We start from the raw sequence: 18,274 nt of genomic DNA, 5'->3' as shown, positions 1-18,274 counted from the left end.
AACTTTTAATTAAAAAATTTTAATTATTTTGATAATAATACTTTTTAATTTTAAAAATTATGTGTCTAGGTTTTTTACCTGCATGTTTTGTATGTATAGCACATATGTATGTATTCCTGGTGCTTGAAAGGCCAGAGAGGTTCATCTTATCTGGGATTTGTAGAAGATTATGAGCTGCCATGTGGCGGCTAGGAATCTATCTAACCTGAGTCCTCTACAAGAGCAGCCAGTGCTCTTAAATGCTGTTACGTCTCCATTCCTTTTAGATTTCTTATTGCATATGTGAGTGCATGCATGAGGGAGTAAAGAGAACAACCTACAGAAAATGGTTCTTTCCTTCTACCATGTGGATCCCAGGGATCCAACTTAGGTCTTTAGGCTTGGTAGCAAGCACCTTCACTTACTGAACTTGGAGTTCCCAGATTGAGCTAGGGTAACTAGGTGGTTAGCAAACTCCAGGGATCCTCCTGTCTCTACCCTCCCACTGCTGAAATCACAAGCATGTGCTGCTTTGCCTTGCTGTTTGTGGGGGTGCTGAGTATTGAACTCAGATTTTCATGCTTGTGTGGCAAGTATTTTACACACGGAGCTATCCAGTTTATAATTTTAAAAAGCTATATTTCTTATTAATATAACTAGTTATGTTTTAGAAAAACAATTTGAGGAAATCATTCATGAAAAGTCCAATTTCATGAAAAGTCTCTAAATCCAAATTTTTGATAGGTTTCTGTAGTTTTGCCCCTTAATAATTTATAAGGTATCTTTGTCTGGGATGATTTTCTTATCACTTTTGCCCAATAGTTTTGGTTTGTCTATTGATGAGTTTTTAATATGTACAGATGGAAGGGAGGCCTGGGTGTGTGTCTGGGTCTATGTGTCTAAGGGCTAGAAAGATGTCTTGGCGGTTTACTGCTCTTGCAGAAGACCAGGATTCGCATGACAGATCCCAGTGGCCTGTACCTCCAGTTCCACAACATCAAAAAAACCTGGGTTTGGTTTCAGAACTCATGGTGGTGGCTAATTCCATTTCAACAGGATCTGTCTCCCTCTTCTGGCCTCTGAGCTCACTGCTTGCACGTGATGAACAGATACACTATTTTGCTACAGCAAAATAGTCATACACATGAAATACTGAAAAAATAGTTTTTTCTCAAAGACACCATTCCAGAACATTTTCTTATTTAACTGAAAACATCCCTTTAATGTTTACTGGAGACCTTAACTTTTAATTTCCATGGATAAATCTGTCCAAATTCTCCTGATATCTGTGAATGTTGCCTAGAGTATATTTTATTTTAATTGGAATTAAGTTTTTTGTTTACATTTTCCTCATTAACCTACTGATAAAGTACACTTTTAAAGTACACTTTTAAAAGTGTACTTTTAAAATACACTTTAAGAAGATAATATAGAGGCAGACACAAGTTAGATATGGCTATGAATAGGCTTGAATAAACTGCAGCCTTTTTGTCAACTCTGAAATGAGGAAAATAGTACTTTCTGTAGTGGGCAGACTAGGAGAAACAAATGAGTTGTATGAGTTGTATAAAGTACTTGAAAGTCTGTATAGTTTATTGCTACAGTACTGAAGTACAAGAGCTCCAAATATGTTTTATATGCCATGCTGATCTCGAATGGCTTAAGCCAGGTTATGAGTAGAAATTTTGCAAAATGCTTGTAGCAGTCTCTCAAAGAGTCAATGAGTAAGAACCTTGACTGGCTTAGGTGATATTTCAATTTTAGGGTACATGGGTTGTTCTGGGCAATGTGAAAGTGTCGAGAATTAGACCCAAATACAGATAAAGATCCAGTTTTTTAATCTAGTGGCACATTAGACTCAATCACAGGAGGTTGGTTTGTTTGTTGTTATTTAAAGTGCATTTGTATTGTCTTGATTGTACCTAATGAGGAATCTGGACATTAGCACTATTAAAGTACCTCTTTAAAAAGACCAGAGGTGCTTTGCTTTTACTCTGAAGACCAAAAGGAAACTCAGTGGTATAATAATTGGAATTAAAGTTTTGGTTGTATTCTGTGCACTTTTTTTAGGATGCTATTAAGTGAATGGGATCTGTTGCCTTGAAAGGGCTCCAGAAGTGCTTGTAATGAAAACCTTATCAAAAATGCAAAGCTACAATTAATTGATGAATTCAGTTGTATTGGAGTAATAGGTTACACAGTTTACTCTTTACAAAGAAAAATTCCCTCCAAAAGGTGTGATGGTGTTTGGGAATAAGGATGGGATGTAACTAATAAGAGTGTAAATTTCTTACAGTTATGGAATCTGAAATTCAGGGTCTAGGTATTGATTGGTTTGCTTGTTTATTTTCTTTTTTAGGGGTGTGTGTGTATGTGTGTATCTGTGTGTGTTGGAGAACTTGTTGCTGTCTTTGTTAGATGAGTAGTGTGTCTTAAAAATTTATAAGTCAGTTTGTGCTTTATGTCCATGCTTTTGCAATATACTTAAGGTATTAGTTAAGGTCAGTTTGCCCCCATTCTATGATTTAACCAAGTGGCAGCTGACTTCTTGATACACTTTGAAGTTAGTTCCAGAAGAAAATTGAAATTACTTGATACAGGTGGGTTTTGTGGTATAATGTCTCCAGTACCATTATTAGTTTAAGTTGAATGTAGTAATGAAGCTTTAGCTTTTCACTTTTTACTTTTCATTTATATATAGCCATGCTCTCTTTACTTGATTCACTGGTGATAATAAACTTGAACAGTTTTTAGTTCATGCTTGTTATATCTAAAATAAAATACTCTCTTTTCTCTTTTACTTGTAGGTTATGCAATGGTCTCTGCAAGATGTCTTATTCTTGAATTTGAACCTTTTAAGACTGACAAATGCTGGTACTTCATCTTCTATAAGTGGACTATAATTTCTTTTCTTAAGACAACTACATAAGCAGACAAAATTGCAAAGATCTGCCCTGTGTCGAGTATGACAGCCACGACTCGTGGCTCTCCAGTTGGAGGGAATGACAACCAGGGCCAAGCCCCTGATGGACAGTCTCAGCCCCCCCTCCAACAGAATCAGGTAAGAAATTAAAGATACTAGTTAAAGCCACATTGCTATGTCTCCTCAATTCTTGAGTGCTAAGTAAGGAAATGTGATAGAAAGAATTTTCAAGTAACCATAAAGTGAATGTTTTAAGAAAAGTAAATACAGGTTTTCAGTAGCAAAAAAACCTTAGGTGCTGTTTTCTGGCTTTTTTCAGATGCCTTACATATCAGTCTTCAATAAAATGAACGAAGTAAGCTTGGTGTCAATTCTGGGAAAACCATTGTTTGAGTTAGTGTAGCCTATGGGATCAAGTAAATTATAATTCCGTTTTGTATGTCATAGACATAAAATCATTAATTGTCAATCTAAAAATATTTTTAAAGAGTATGTACTGGAGTATTACTATTACTGGTGTTCAGATTTCACCTTTGCACCATGCTAACTTTATGTGTAGGTAAATTATATAATCTCTAATCCTGTTTCATTTATATGCTAGGGATAACAGTAATGGAACTTCATACCAGTTTGAGGACCAAGTAAAATAAAGGGGGGTTGGGAAGATGGGGCTTAACACCCAGAATGAGGCTTCCCCTTCTAAGGGAAATGGGGGGGGGCTTATGTAAGGGGGTACTTGGAGGAGAAGAAGGGCTGACATTGGATTGGTAAGTAAATAAATAAATAAATTTAATAATAATAAAAATATCTTAGCATAGATACTGGTGTCAGTATTTGCTTGCCCTAAAGCTCTTAAGGCAATATGTATCAATTATGTAAGGTTTCTAGTTCTGATTCCTGTTCCCCCATTGGAAATTTTTAGTAGGAAGATTATTCTAGTTAAAAAACCTTGATTTTTGTAAGCAAGTTTTCTATATAGATCAATCTTTCTGTTTTTCTGAGAAAAGAACTCTACATAGACCTAGCTGTCAAGTGCTGGCATTAAAGATATATGCTATCATGCCCTCCTAGATCCATCTTTTTTTTAAGAGTTTTTTGTTTGTTTGTTTTTTTGGTTTTGGTCTTTTGGTCAGTTTTGTGCACTTCATCTAGAATGCCAACTTCATTTAAATGCAATTGTTTACAATACTGTTTGTGTTCTTGGGTGCAGGTATGGAACTTCCTTGCATATGCTAAGTGTGTGCTATAACTTGGAGCTGCTTCTCACCCTAGATCTTGTAATTTTTTTTTAAGTCTTGGGGGCTTGTGGCAGTGTGTCTTTTCTTCATCTCTGGTACTGCTAATTTGTATTGTATTTTCTCTCCTAATCAGTCTTTCTAGGGGCTTTACCAATTTAATTCCCCCTTAAAAAGCTTTTGGGACTTTGATAAACCTCCATAAACATATAACATACTTTTATATCTGCTTATCTTTTCTTTACTGTCTTTGGATTTGGTTTTCTTTTTTTTTTAGAATTTATTTATTTTTGTTTAAGTACACTGTAGCTGTCTTCAGACACCCATATGAGGGCATCAGATCTCATTATGGATGGTTGTGAGCCACCATGTGGTTGCTGGGACTTGAACTCATGACCTCTGGAAGAGCAGTCAGTACTCTTAACCACTGAGCCATCTCACCAGCCCTGGATTTGGTTTTCTTTTCTTTCTTTTTTTGTCTTTGTTTGTTTGTTTGTTTGTTTTTGAGGCAGAATCTCACTTGACTGTCAGCTTTGTAGACCAGTCTGGCCTCAAACTCACAGAGATCCACCTACCTCTGCTTCCTGAATGCTGGGATTAAAGGCTTGAGCCATCACCACTGGCTTGGATTTGATTTTCTTGTTTTTATCTCCTGAAATTTATTTTAGCCTTTTCTGATATACACAGTTTTATACTTTGAAGAATTAAATTGAATAACACAAAGAGTAAGATTTGTGATAATGGAGGTGTTACATGTAAATTAATTCAAGTTGTATATACATGAGTAACAGACATGCTGCTTACAGAATTACACATTTTTGTAGTGCTTGGGTAAATTTTAAAGCAAAAATGTAATTGTAGATTACTTTTATCTGTGGCTTGGTACTACTTTCTTGCTATTTAGCTATTACAGCTATCTATTCTATCATTCTTATAGAAAAGATATTTTGCCCTCTCTGATTCCCCTTTCTCTCCCAGTTGAGAGAAATGAGCAAGCCAGATACTCTCATCCAATGTGGCAACTTTTAATTCATTTTCTCTTACAGTTCTCATTTTTAAGACATAAAATGGTCATAGAACTTGGAGCCATAAATTTGAAGGCCAGTATTCAAGATTCTTTAAGCATAGTCAAAGGGTTGTTGGATACTAATGATTATTTTTAAAACCAGGAGCCTAGTAGTAGTTTATTTTTCTCTGTCTTCTCTACTTTATTACCTGCATTGTGCATGGATTCTAACCTCTTTTGCAATGTTACGGCTTTGCAGGGCTTTCAGTGGAAAAAAAATCCTAATTATTAATATTATATTCATTTTGAGACAAGTTCTCTCACTATGTGGCTTTGGCTGGCCTGGAACCCTCTATGTAAACCAGACTGGCCTCAGTCTCAGATCTCATGTCTCTGTCTCCCAAATGCTGAGATAAAAAGCATATGTTAATTTTTATTTTAAAATCTACTTGATTTTTTAAGAGGTCTTAGGTTTGTGACATTAACATTATATATCTGTTAGGTATTATATATGCACAATGTGTTTAGGATAGGTGGTATTTTTAAAACAAAAGAACAAAAACAGATTACATTCTTGCCTATTGAATCACTCTGTTTACCTTAGAAGTTCTCACTGTTATTTTATATTCTTTAATGTTAGTGTTTTAAGTACTTCGTAAGATTTGATACTGTTGGATCACTAAGGAGCGACCAATGTGTTAATCAGAGCCCATGTTAGGGCTTAGTATTTTAGTTTCTTTTTTCTTTTCATTAAATATATGTATGTATATCTATCTATGGGTATGTGCATATAAGTGCAGGTGCGTACAAAGCTAGGTGTAAGATCTCCCTGGAGCTGGTATGAAAGGTACTTGTGAACTGCCTTCTCCGAGTCCCAGGAATTGAACTGTGTTCCTCTGGATTACTCTGCTGAGTAATCCCTCCAGCCTAGGGCTATAACCCAAGCGAGCGAGTTCTCTGCACCATGTGTGTTCGAGGCATCAGGCTCAGCAGCAATTGCCTTCCTTACTCAGCCATCTTGCTATGACCCATAAAGGGAATTTCTTAATCAAAATTTTAACTTTAAAATATGTACCTGTAGAAGAAATTTTAAGTCACAAGACATAAAAACTAGTAACAAGTGGGGTGACTATTCCTCAGATGTGGTAGCTGAGAAGGATCTGGATTATATAATTTGGCAATGTGTGCCAATGGCTTTAAAAGAAATTATCTATACTGTTATATTTCTAGTATCCTAAAGAAAAATTTGTGTTCTACAAGAGGATTTATACTTGGCAATGATTCATGTTAATTTTAATTTATGTAATGCTGAAGAATTTGAATACTTAGATATTGAATTACAGGGCTGGAGAGATGGCTTGGTGGTTAAGAGCACTGACTGCTCTTCAAAAGGTCCTGAGTTCAATTCCCAGCAACACATGGTGGCTCACAAATGGAATCTGATGCCCTCTTCTGATGTGTTTGAAGACAGCTACTGTGTACTCATATACAAAATAAGTAAATCTTTAAATAGATATTGAATGATAAAGGACAGATATAGTCCCAGTTTTATTGAAAATTTATGCATACACCACCAGTTTTTATTTAGCTCATAAAAAGATCACAAGAGTGTAATTAAAATGTCATCACTGGTGTTTTATTTGTTGGTGTGATGTTATAGGTGTTTACAGTTGTTTTTGTCTGTTTTCTGTAAGAGAATGTAAATACACAGGACAAAGTGTTTTGTTGGTGTTTAAAATAAAACAGGCTTCTAAAGTTACATACTTCAGATAGCTTTCGTATGGGATTTCTAGCACTTGAATTCTTTGACTGGCAACTTGGCTGTTTGGTAATTGCAGTGTTGCATTTTAAGTGTATAAGCTCACCATCAGGTTGCCAGTCTTGTCTTGGAAATTTAGTATAAACTTTGGAAGGTGAACATATTAAATACAAGCTTTCAATGATGAATTTTATGTTACTAACATTTTTAAAAATAATGCTAATAGGTTTGTGGTTGTATGTGTGTGTTAATAGAAACTTACATCTATAATGCTATTTTTTAATCAAGACTTCATCGCCTGATTCGTCCAATGAAAATTCCCCTGCAACTCCTCCTGATGAGCAAGGTCAAGGTGATGCTCCTCCACAGATTGAAGATGAGGAACCGGCATTTCCACACACTGACTTGGCAAAGTTAGATGATATGATCAACAGGTCAGTTGATTTTGTTTCTAATATATATCCTATATAAGAAAACCAAGGGTTTTTTTATAGCATTATGTGTGGTGGGTAAGGAGTTTCTTAGCCTGCCCTTCATTGATGTTCTGCAGAGTAAGAAAAGGTTGTAAAGAAATGAGAAAAACATATGAAAAACCCCATCATTCTCACTGGGCAGTGTGAGTTTGACAGGGGCCACTCAAAAACTGGGCACTGGAGCAATGGCTCAGCCATTAAGAGCGCTTGCTGCTTTTCTAGAGGACCAGGGTTCAATTGCTGGCACCCACATGGCATCTTTTACAGCTGTCATCCTTAATTCCAGACCCAGGAGTCTGGTGGCTTCTTCTGGTCTCTAAAGACGCCAAGCATACACAAAGACACAATACTCATACATATATAATAAATTAATTAAAAATGAGAATATCTTTAAACGAATAATGAAAATATACTTTCTTATAGGTACTTTGCTTTACTTTTGGTGTATTTTTAAAGTCAAAACTATTAAATCTGTGACAGTGAAATAAATGTCCTTTGCATTAAAATAAAACTGAGTTGGTCGTAGGGTCCCACACCATTAACCTTAACACTTAGTGGGTAGACGTAGGCAGATTTCTGAGTTTAAGGCCAGCCTGGTTTACATAGTGAATTCTAGGATAGCTAGAGTCACATAGTGAGACTTGGTCTGGAAAAAAACACGCAAACAATTATCTGATTTTCTTAGTAATAATTGTGCATTACTAAGTATAGAACTATGTTGTGTAATATATAGTAAATAGATTAAATTTCTCTAACCCCTCCCTTATAAACCCCAGCTTTATTTCCCCCTTTCACATATTCCAACCAAAATTTTTTAATTATCAGGAGTATATTTTTCATATTATATTTCTGTTTACTATCATATATTGATCTTTCTACACATACAAAATCTTACTATAATTTTGTGACTTGTTTAAACTTGTTTGAAATATTCTTCCAATTGACTCATTTTCAAGGGAACATTTAAGGGAACATATATGCTTCTAATAGCAGCCTATATATAGTAATCACATGAAATGAACTATTGAAAGTATATATTTATGATGATCCTTGATTGTTCGCATGACATAACAAAGTTGCATTGTTACATTTCAGTTTTGGCTGGTTGGTAAAATATGCAGATTAGATACTAGTCTGCATAAAAACAATTCTTGATGGAGCAAGGCAAAGGATGTTTATAAGTAAATAATGGGCAGTTACTTGTTTCTAATACGTTATTAGAAAAAGTTGATAGATTATCAAGCATAAATCAGTCTTGGCCCCCTGAAGTTTTTATTCTTTGTGAGGAAGTTCAAGGCTTTTATAATCTATCCTGAAAACTCTTTTCTGTGATGTTTTCATAATAGGCCTCTGTGATGCCTAATTGATATTTTATTATAGTAGTTTATATTGTTTTTTTTTTAAAGTCTGCTTGTAGAGACAAGTTATAATTGTAAAAAACTTTAGCCAGCACCAATGTTTCATATTTAATGCTATTTGTTAACATTTAATATTTTCATAGTGAAATAAATAATTGTAATTAACAACTGACTAACCAGTAAGTCTCTTTATTTTATAAATTCCTAGGCCTCGATGGGTCGTTCCAGTTTTGCCGAAAGGGGAGTTAGAAGTGCTTTTAGAAGCTGCTATCGATCTTAGTAAGAAAGGTATGTCTCAGTGTTAATGCTTTTTTTTTTTTTTTTTTTTTTTTTTTTTTTTGGTTTTTCGAGACAGGGTTGTGTTAATGCTTTTCTAAATGCGTGCTGCTAGATATGTTTTCACTTTATTCTTAAAAACTTCGTTTTTCTTTTAAAACACAGTGTTTTAAGTAAGTGTATAGTAAACTTATAAATAGAGGATTGTCCTTTTTAAAGGAATGTGAGCTTAAGAGTGCTAGACATTAAATGTATATGTATTCATGTTTCTAAAGAGTAAGTCCACAATGATTTAAAACATTTTTGTTATGGGAATTCCATAATACACACAAAAGTTTTGCAATTAAATACTCTGTAGGTGATAAATAGTACATCTATCAGTCAGGTTTAAGTAGCTGCGGAAGTAGGAAGTGGATGGTGAGTATCCTAAGGGATTTTGATTTTTTTGAGACAGGGTTTCTCTAAGTAGCTCTGGTTGTCCCTGAACTCCAGGTCTGTCTCTGCCTCTTGAATGTTGGATTAAAGGTATATGCCCATACTGCCCTGGTTAAGGCACTGGAAATTTAAAAGGAGCAATATTTTATTTTATGACATATTATTTTGTATTAAAATTTTATTACTCTGAAAAATAACAAATAATCAGCTTATAAACAAAAGATTTGGCTTAATAGTTTTCAAGATTTCATAATATGGTCAGTTGGGCCAAGGCAAAGTGTGGGTAGAGCAAAGAGGTTCACCTTTTAATGTCCAGGAAGCAAAAGAGAAAGAGTCAGTGTCTTTTGGGGGCAAATCAGTTTTGAAGACCAACCACTACTTTTTTCAGGTTCTTGTTTACTAGATTCTGCCTCTTACAGGATCCACCAAGTCCCCATATCACCACAGAGTGGTGACCAAACCTTTTGGACAGTTAACCAAAACATACTACCACAGTTGTGTTATAACTGACAATAAGCAAATTATATTAGTTATTGTCAAAATTAACATCTTTATAGTACCTTGCTTGGGTTCATGGCATTCCCTGACAAGGGGAATTTTATCTCACATTAGTTATTCCTCCTTTGTTTAAAGAATGTTTATTATACCATATCAATCTTGAAAAGCTATAAAATAAGTTACTCAGATAATTGTTGTTTTCCACAATTTAAATGAACATTGCTAGTTATAGTCTAAACATTAACTATGTAATAAAAACATGCTATTTCAGTTAATTCCATTGACATTCAGTGGCTTGTATACCTTCCTCATATTTAGTTTTAGCACCAGTTTATTTTAGATAAGGCTCAATTTAAATATCGCACATTGTATAATTAAAATATTTTTGTACAAAGTGAGATGTTAAAGACATTCTTTGTATTTGATGACACATGGTGGCTCTGTTGTCTTTTTTTTAAATCAGATGAAGCAAGGATATAAAAGTGTAGGGTTGATAAAATGGCCTGATGATCTGAGTTCAACCCCTGGAATCCACTTAAAGGTGGAAGGAGCAAACTGACTTCACAGTTGTCCTCTGACTTCCATATGTACTCTATAGCACCCATCTTTTCAGATCATACATGCATGCAGGAACACACATAAATAATGCATTTTTAAAAAGATAAAATAGGTTCTTGGCTTGGAAGAAGAAAAATGTATATAGATAGTAAAATCAAAGAAGACAAAATGATTCATTGTACTTTGTCATTCAGAGAATAGTAAAAATAGGAATTTATATAAGTACCTAGTTTGCAAACTAATATTTCAAAAAATAATTATGAAATGTAAAAATTAAGGCTTATTTTCAGAACAAACTGATATAAAATACTTAGAGTCTCTGTCACATGATACTGACCATCATTTTGGGTTTACAGTACAGTGTCATAATTTGTAGTATTTTCAGTTACTTTTACTTCCTTGATGATTAAACCTAAGATCTTGTACATGTTAAGTCTAGCTGCCTTCACAATGAGTTATATCCCCAGTCCTGAGTTACTATTAATATTACCACGTTAAATGTACTTTTGCATAATTATTTTAAAATTTTATTTAGGGTGGGAGGGCTGAAGAAATAGCCAAGTAGTTCATTTATGGATGCTTGCTGCTCTTAGAGAAGAAACCCAGGTTTGGTTCCTAGCACCCATGACTGGTGGCCCACTGGTGTAATACCAGCTCCTAAACACCTGCACTCAGCATGGTATAAACTCAGGCCATTACATACACACTTAAATTTTTTAAATAATAATTATGAGTTAAGTCTCATACAGAAACTTTGAAATAACATTATTTCATTGTGAGCATTTTTCCCCAGCTGTGCTCTTCAACTGTTAGCTTGTTATCCAGGTTTTTTGATTACTTAATGCCTCTCATTATATAGCTGAGCATAATAATTATTTTTTTCTTCCCTTTCTTAGGCCTTGATATTAAAAGTGAAGCATGTCAGCGATTTTTCCGAGATGGGCTAACAATCTCATTCACAAAAATCCTTACAGATGAAGCAGTGAGTGGCTGGAAGTTTGAAATTCATGTGAGTTTTCCATTTGACTTTTAAAAAGCAGATTATATAGTGATCCTTTGGATGGGAAGAACAAGCGTGTGTGTTTGTGTATGTATATTAGAGTGTAAAAGTATAACTTTTAAAGTAATTTCATATTAATTCATCTCTTTGGATGCAGCATGAACATTTAAAATTATCATGAGATTTTAGAGTTTAAAATACTTGGGTTAATCTTTCTCTCTGGTTCTCCAGTACCTTGTGACCTTAGGCAGATCACATTTTATTGAAAGTCTGGTGCTGTCAATTATAAAATGTGCTGCTATTTTATGTATTAAAGGCAAAATGCCCAACAAGGGGAAAATATAATACAGGTCTAGGGATACCAGAAAGGTCAGTGTTAATAGAAGTAATGACAAATGAACTCACATGTATATTTTAATTTGGGCACCTAAAGTTACTAAGTATTGGAATCATGAGCTACTGTTTATAAACAGTTCTATAGCCTTGATTCAATTTACAGTTGTGATTTCTTTTTAAGACTACTTAAAGTGATCTCAAGCCCCTAGTATCTCCAAACATTGAACAGAGACAAAAACAAATACTTCAGTACTCATTATTTGTAGGATGAAATCAGATTTTACTTCAACAGTGAAAGAAGTTGTTTTTGAACTAATAAGATGCTGTAAATGCTACAAAACTATTTCTATGGAAATAGTCATAAAGCAGTTGATGTTTTGTGGTCTGAACCATTTTTTCAATTATGACCATGGGGTAAAAGTCCCACTATCTGGTTTAGCACAAGTTCTTAGATTTAGAAATATACAGCTTGGCAGTATATAGTCTTCCATCTAGGGTAACTGATATATTATTTCAATTGTAGAAAAATGGGAATTTGTATCTTGTTGAAGATGACAGGAGAATTTGGCAACTCATAGTACCCACTTCATTTTTAACCAAGTAGCTTTTTGAAAGCAGATTAATTTGGTCATAGTACTAGTGGATCAACTAGTATCTATCAGTATAAAAAACGGGGAACTCATTTAACATTAGGGTTATTAGAGTAATTATTAGAGTATTAATAGAGTATTATTAGAGTAATTAGGGTTACATCTGTTTGAAATTGCAGTGTTTTCATATTCTAAATCACCTTTCTCCCATATATAACAGAGATGTATTATTAACAATACTCATCGCCTGGTGGAGCTATGTGTGGCTAAATTAGCCCAAGATTGGTTTCCGCTTCTAGAACTTCTTGCCATGGCCTTAAATCCTCACTGCAAATTCCATATCTACAATGGTACACGTCCCTGCGAGTCAGGGTCCTCAAGTGTTCAGTTGCCTGAAGATGAACTCTTTGCTCGTTCTCCAGATCCTCGATCACCAAAAGTATGTTGCTTTGTTATTTTCAAATTTTTATTAAGATTGTATTGTTCTACCACAGAACTTTAATCTCAGTCTCCTGGTAACTTGGCAAAAGACTGGCTTAATTATACTCTAAAAGAGGTTCTGCATTGTTTTGAATTTTTTATTTTGTACCAATGCTATATTTTATTGTTTGTACTACTATTTAGTTTTTCTGTGTAGTAATAATTGACATCTGACAACCAAATGTATTTTGAGACTTTTATATATAGCACCAGGAGCCTTTTCACATAGTTATAGCATTTTAGTTCAGTGCTTATGGCTTCCTAAAATTTTTCTCCATGTTAATTAACTATACTTTATTCCTGTTATCTTTTAGTCAACCTAGAAATAGTCGTAATTGGTTTAAAATATAACATTTCCTTTATAATAATAATAGAGGAGATTATAACTGATTAAAAATCTCAGGTGTGAATCAATAAGGCCATGATGATTTTATATATTCTAAGTTTTTTAAACTTCAAAATAGATATGTGCTATACATGTTTAATAATACGTCACAAAAGTAAAATAATAGAAATTATAAAATAGAAACAGGATAGTAGTAGCCTTTAATCCCAGCACTTGGGAGGCAGAGGCAGGCAGATTTCTGAGTTCCAAGACAGCCAGGGCTACACAGAGAAACCCTATCTTGAAAAAAAAATAAAACAGAAGGAGAAGGAGGAAGAAGGAAAGAAAGAAGAAAACAGGATAGCAAATCTTTGAAATTTTACTAAAATTTTCTATAGTAGTGTAAGCAAGACTGTACTTGGTAGTTTTTTTTACTGTACACTTTAAATTTTATACTTTTATAATTTTATTTTCTTTAGTAAGTGCTAGTAATATATAACTTCTAAATTTTAGACTTTAGGGACACCTTTTTTCAAACTTTAAATTTTATTTGAGTAATTTGCCTGCATGTATGTTTGTGCACTGTGTGCAGGCCTGGTGCTCTTCTTAAGGCCAGAAAAGGACATTGGATCTCCTGTAACTAGAGATACGGAGCGTTGTGAGTCACCATGTTGGTAATCGGAATTGAACCCAATTTCTCTGTAAGAGCAGTGCTTAAGAACCAAGCCAACAATTGTGTTAAACTTAGAACTGTTATTTTTCCAGTTCATATTGTTGCCGCTAGATGGCTTGTTTTTGCTTGAGTAGCATCCAGTTACCATCAAAGTAATGATCTTCAAAGTCAAAAGTTCCATCTAGCCAGCCATGGTGGCATACACCTTTAATTCCAGAGAGGCAGAGGCAGATTGGATCTCTTGAGTTCAAGGCTAGCCTGGTCTACAAAGCAAATTCCAAGACAGCTGGGACTTGAGAGACCCTGTGAGGATAGTAAGAGTGGAGAAGTCTATCTATACCTACATTTCTTACGTTCCATTTTTTTTCTCCATGGGTCAGTAATCTTCTGCCTAAGGGGCTCACAGAAAATAACTCAATTTAACATGGCTAATGCAAAGATTTGGAGTGACTTCTGGCTGAAGATATTTTATGTATTTGAAATCTGATTCTTATACAAAAACTGTCAAGAGAGACATTCAAAATCTTTGAATGTGTTTGTATATATTTGAATAGATATTTTGAATATATTTGAATATATTATATATAATTGTATTTTATATATAATTGTATATATTTGAATATATATTTTGTATATATTTGAATATATTTATATATTTTTTATATATTTTTGTTGGATTATGCCTATAATCCATATTTCTGGAGAGTTTTTTCTACTAGCTACTGAAATCTGAGGAATTTTGTGATTTCTTATAGTTGAATCTTTGTAAACCTTTTTTAAAAATATCAAGGATATATTGGTCAGAATTTTCAACTCTGTCCCTAGTTGGATGCAGGCACTATGGATATAAAACATAAAGGAAGTATTCTCCAAAGATTGAGTATCCTTGGGCTCAATATGTAAACCAGATTCAAGAGATCTAGCTGCCTCTGCTTCCTGAGTGCTGGGATTAGAGGTGTGTGCCACTCACTACACCCAGCATATATGTAATTCTTTTTAAAAAGTGTATCAAAAATACAGGTAAAACTACATATAAAAGTGCATGTACATTCTGGGCTATGAAATCATTTCAAAAATTTTCTATGTAGGACTGGTTTGATGTTGCCAGTTCCAGGCATCTGATTCCTCCTGACCTCCACAGGCATGTGGTGCACATACATGGAGACAAAACACTCAGAAACATAAATTCTTAAAAGCAGACAAAGAATATATATAACTCTTAAGTATATCAGCTCAGTAGTCTTATTCTAGTTACCAAGACAAGGTTTCTCTGTGTATTCCTGTCTTTGCCAGAACTCACAGTCCAAGCTGGCCCTAAACTCGCAGAAATCTGCCTGTCTCTGCCTCCTAAGGGCTAGAATAGATAAATGCATATGCTACCATGCTCAGCACCTTAGTGAAGAAATTTTTAAAAATATACCACATAACAAATGAGTACTTTTTTTTTTTTTTTTTTTTTTTTACAAGAAGAGAGATCTGGTAAACTTTGGGCTTGAGGCAAAAGAGATGGCTCAGTGGTTAAAGCGGAACTGGATTCAGTTGACAGCACCCATATGGTAGCTCACAATTATCCTTAATTTCAGCTCTAGTAGATCCAAAGCTCTCTTCTGGTCTCTGGGCACCAGACATGCACATTGTGCAAATGCATGCAGACACTCACACATATAAAAAAATTGAGTTTAATGACCTAGAAATGGTCTTCTAAGAGCAAAGTAAAACGTAGAAAAATAGTAAATATACTGAAATTGGTAGTATAGATTTCTTAGAGAACTTAGAATTTATATTGCTATATTAGTTTTTTGTATTTGGTCTTTAAAACAAATATTAACAGCTGGGCATGGTGAGGCACAGGCAGGTGGTAGATCTGAGGTTTGAGGCCAGAGCACATTCCATCCAGGACAGCCAAGGCTATACAGTGAGACCCTGTTTCAAAAAACCAAAACAAAATAAATACTAGCATTAAAGTCTTTTATTCAGCAGTCACCCTTTTAAAAGTAGCTGTAGGTATTGTTTTTGCTTAGGACATAATAAAGAAATTCTTTACCCTCACTGGCTTTTTTTTATTTAAAAAAAAAAAAAGATTTATTTATTTCATGTATGAGTACCCTGTCACTGTCCTCAGAGACACCAGAAGAGGGCATTGGATCCCCATTACAGATGGTTGTGAGCCACCATGCTGTTGCTGGGAGTTGAACTCAGGACCTCTCAAAAAGAGTAGTCAATACTCTTAACCACTGAGCCATCTTTTCAGTCCCTCACTGCCTTTTAAAACATGGCCTTTTAGAGGGTGGCAAGGTATAAAAAAGGTTGTCTTAATACTTAGTTTTCAGATATATTTAATTCTTTTGTAACCTTTTAGTTCATTTTAAGTTGTTTTCAATTGCAAGCTTGATGGAAAAATAATAAAATGGGAAGTAAACGTATTCATATAAGATAGCAAAAGCATCCAGATGTTCTAGTTAGTACTACCACATCACATATTCCACATTATAATTTGTTTAATATTTTTTCTTTTTATTCGTCCTGCAAGGCAAGTAGTTATTCAAACCTATGCCTTTGCTTATGGTAGACAGACATTAAATTCCTGCAACATAATGGGTTAGTTTTCAATTGACAGTTCACTTTTAGGCTTCAGGATTATTTATGTGGAAAATTTAAATACTTATAAACTACGATAAGAATTTGTTACATTAGATTTTCTTTGATCTATTATTTAAGGTCTTTTTAACTTTTTAAATTGTTTTTAATACAAGTGCTTTTAGGTATTTACGAAAGTCATATACTCTTAAAGGTGGGATAGCTGAGATGGAAACGTAGCTTAACAAGCAGTGTGTTCCTGTAATCTAATTAATTCATGCTTACTATTTATTGCTGCTGCTCACAGGTTGATTACTGTGAATGTTTTGAAGCCTTTACAAGAATGATTTAACATTAATTGTCTTTAATATATCAGTCAAAATAGTGCTTTGTTTATCATAAATACCACAAAAGTAAACTTTTGTTAATTGTATTGCAGGGTTGGCTAGTGGATCTCCTCAACAAATTTGGCACTTTAAATGGATTCCAGATACTGCACGATCGTTTTATTACTGGATCAGCATTAAATGTTCAGATAATTGCAGCCCTTATTAAGTAAGTAACATTTAAAGTCAAATGTTTAATATGTTAGTAGTTTCTGTTATTTTGGCTCAAATCAGAAATGGAATAATTGGGGCTGGAGAGATGCCTCAGTGGTTAAGTGGCTCTTCTTTCAGATGACCTGAGTTTTATTCCCTGTACCTATGGCAAGTACCTCAAAACTGTCTTTAACACCAACCAACTCTAGGAGGATCCAGCATCTCTGACTTCTGAGGACATCTGCATATACCTAATCCAAATGTGAATACATAAACGCACACCCAGAATGTTTTTAAAAATAATACATGTACTATGAGAATTTACTAAATTGATGCTAAAAAATGAGTATTTACAGTAGTTTCTTCTCTTTCAGACCATTTGGACAGTGCTATGAGTTTCTTACTCTTCACGCGGTGAAAAAATACTTTCTTCCAATAATAGAAATGGTTCCACAGTTTTTAGAAAACTTAACTGATGAAGAGCTAAAGAAAGAAGCAAAGAATGAAGCCAAAAATGATGCTCTTTCAATGATTATTAAATCATTGAAGAATTTAGCTTCACGAGTTCCTGGACAAGAAGAAACTGTAAAGAACTTAGAAATATTTAGGCTAAAAATGATACTTAGGTAAATTATTTATTTATCTTGGAAATAATTATTTACATGAATTTTTAGAGTTGATTTACAGCTGAATTTCTCTTACAGATTGTTGCAAATTTCTTCTTTCAATGGAAAGATGAATGCACTGAATGAGGTTAATAAGGTGATTTCCAGTGTGTCATACTATACCCATCGTCATGGCAGTCCTGAGGAAGAAGAGTGGCTCACAGCAGAGAGAATGGCTGTGAGTAATAAGCATTTAAGCCTAGAATGACTGTCAGTAAAATTAGTAATGTTAGCATTCTAAGTTTAAGTTGAATATTGAATCTTTTGGTTAGTTTACAACTTTGTTAATCTTGAAATTTTAAATTAGCATACTTATTTGGTGGCTGAATATATCTTTGATAAATTTATTGTTGAATGTAATTATTAGATTATTGCAAGTTTTGCTATAAAAATTGTAGAAGTAAGCTCGAGAATGAATGAGATAGTATTTGAAACATAATTGAAGAAGGGGCATGTACATATGACAATTCCAATTAATGGCTTGAAAACAGAAAATACACAGGGAGGGTATGGTAGGGCTCAACCAGAATCTTAGCACTGCAGAAGCAGAAGCAGGGATATTTGCTACATGCTTAAGGCCAGTCATGGC

At 34.1% G+C, this 18,274-nt stretch overlaps 1 protein-coding gene across 9 annotated transcripts in view; it reads left to right on the top strand.

Annotated features, from left to right (window-relative positions):
• The window catches only part of Usp9x (ubiquitin specific peptidase 9 X-linked), a 136,704-nt gene that overhangs the window by 54,745 nt on the left and 63,685 nt on the right, over positions 1-18,274 (top strand). For all 9 annotated transcript variants that reach the window (XM_076918647.1, XM_034486192.2, XM_076918645.1 and 6 more), the window contains 8 exons: positions 2,787-3,040; positions 7,191-7,336; positions 8,942-9,021; positions 11,397-11,509; positions 12,647-12,865; positions 16,921-17,036; positions 17,395-17,646; positions 17,725-17,863. In XM_076918647.1, coding sequence (XP_076774762.1) covers positions 2,945-3,040; positions 7,191-7,336; positions 8,942-9,021; positions 11,397-11,509; positions 12,647-12,865; positions 16,921-17,036; positions 17,395-17,646; positions 17,725-17,863 — 1,161 coding nt within the window. In that variant the 5' untranslated portion in view covers positions 2,787-2,944. The remainder of the gene's footprint in view (positions 1-2,786; positions 3,041-7,190; positions 7,337-8,941; positions 9,022-11,396; positions 11,510-12,646; positions 12,866-16,920; positions 17,037-17,394; positions 17,647-17,724; positions 17,864-18,274) is intronic.

This window comes from Arvicanthis niloticus, chromosome X (genome assembly GCF_011762505.2).
Source record: "Arvicanthis niloticus isolate mArvNil1 chromosome X, mArvNil1.pat.X, whole genome shotgun sequence".
Taxonomy (NCBI): domain Eukaryota; kingdom Metazoa; phylum Chordata; class Mammalia; order Rodentia; family Muridae; genus Arvicanthis; species Arvicanthis niloticus.
The sequence above is the reverse complement of the archived record's forward strand: the minus strand, read 5'-3'. Positions and strand labels throughout refer to the sequence as shown.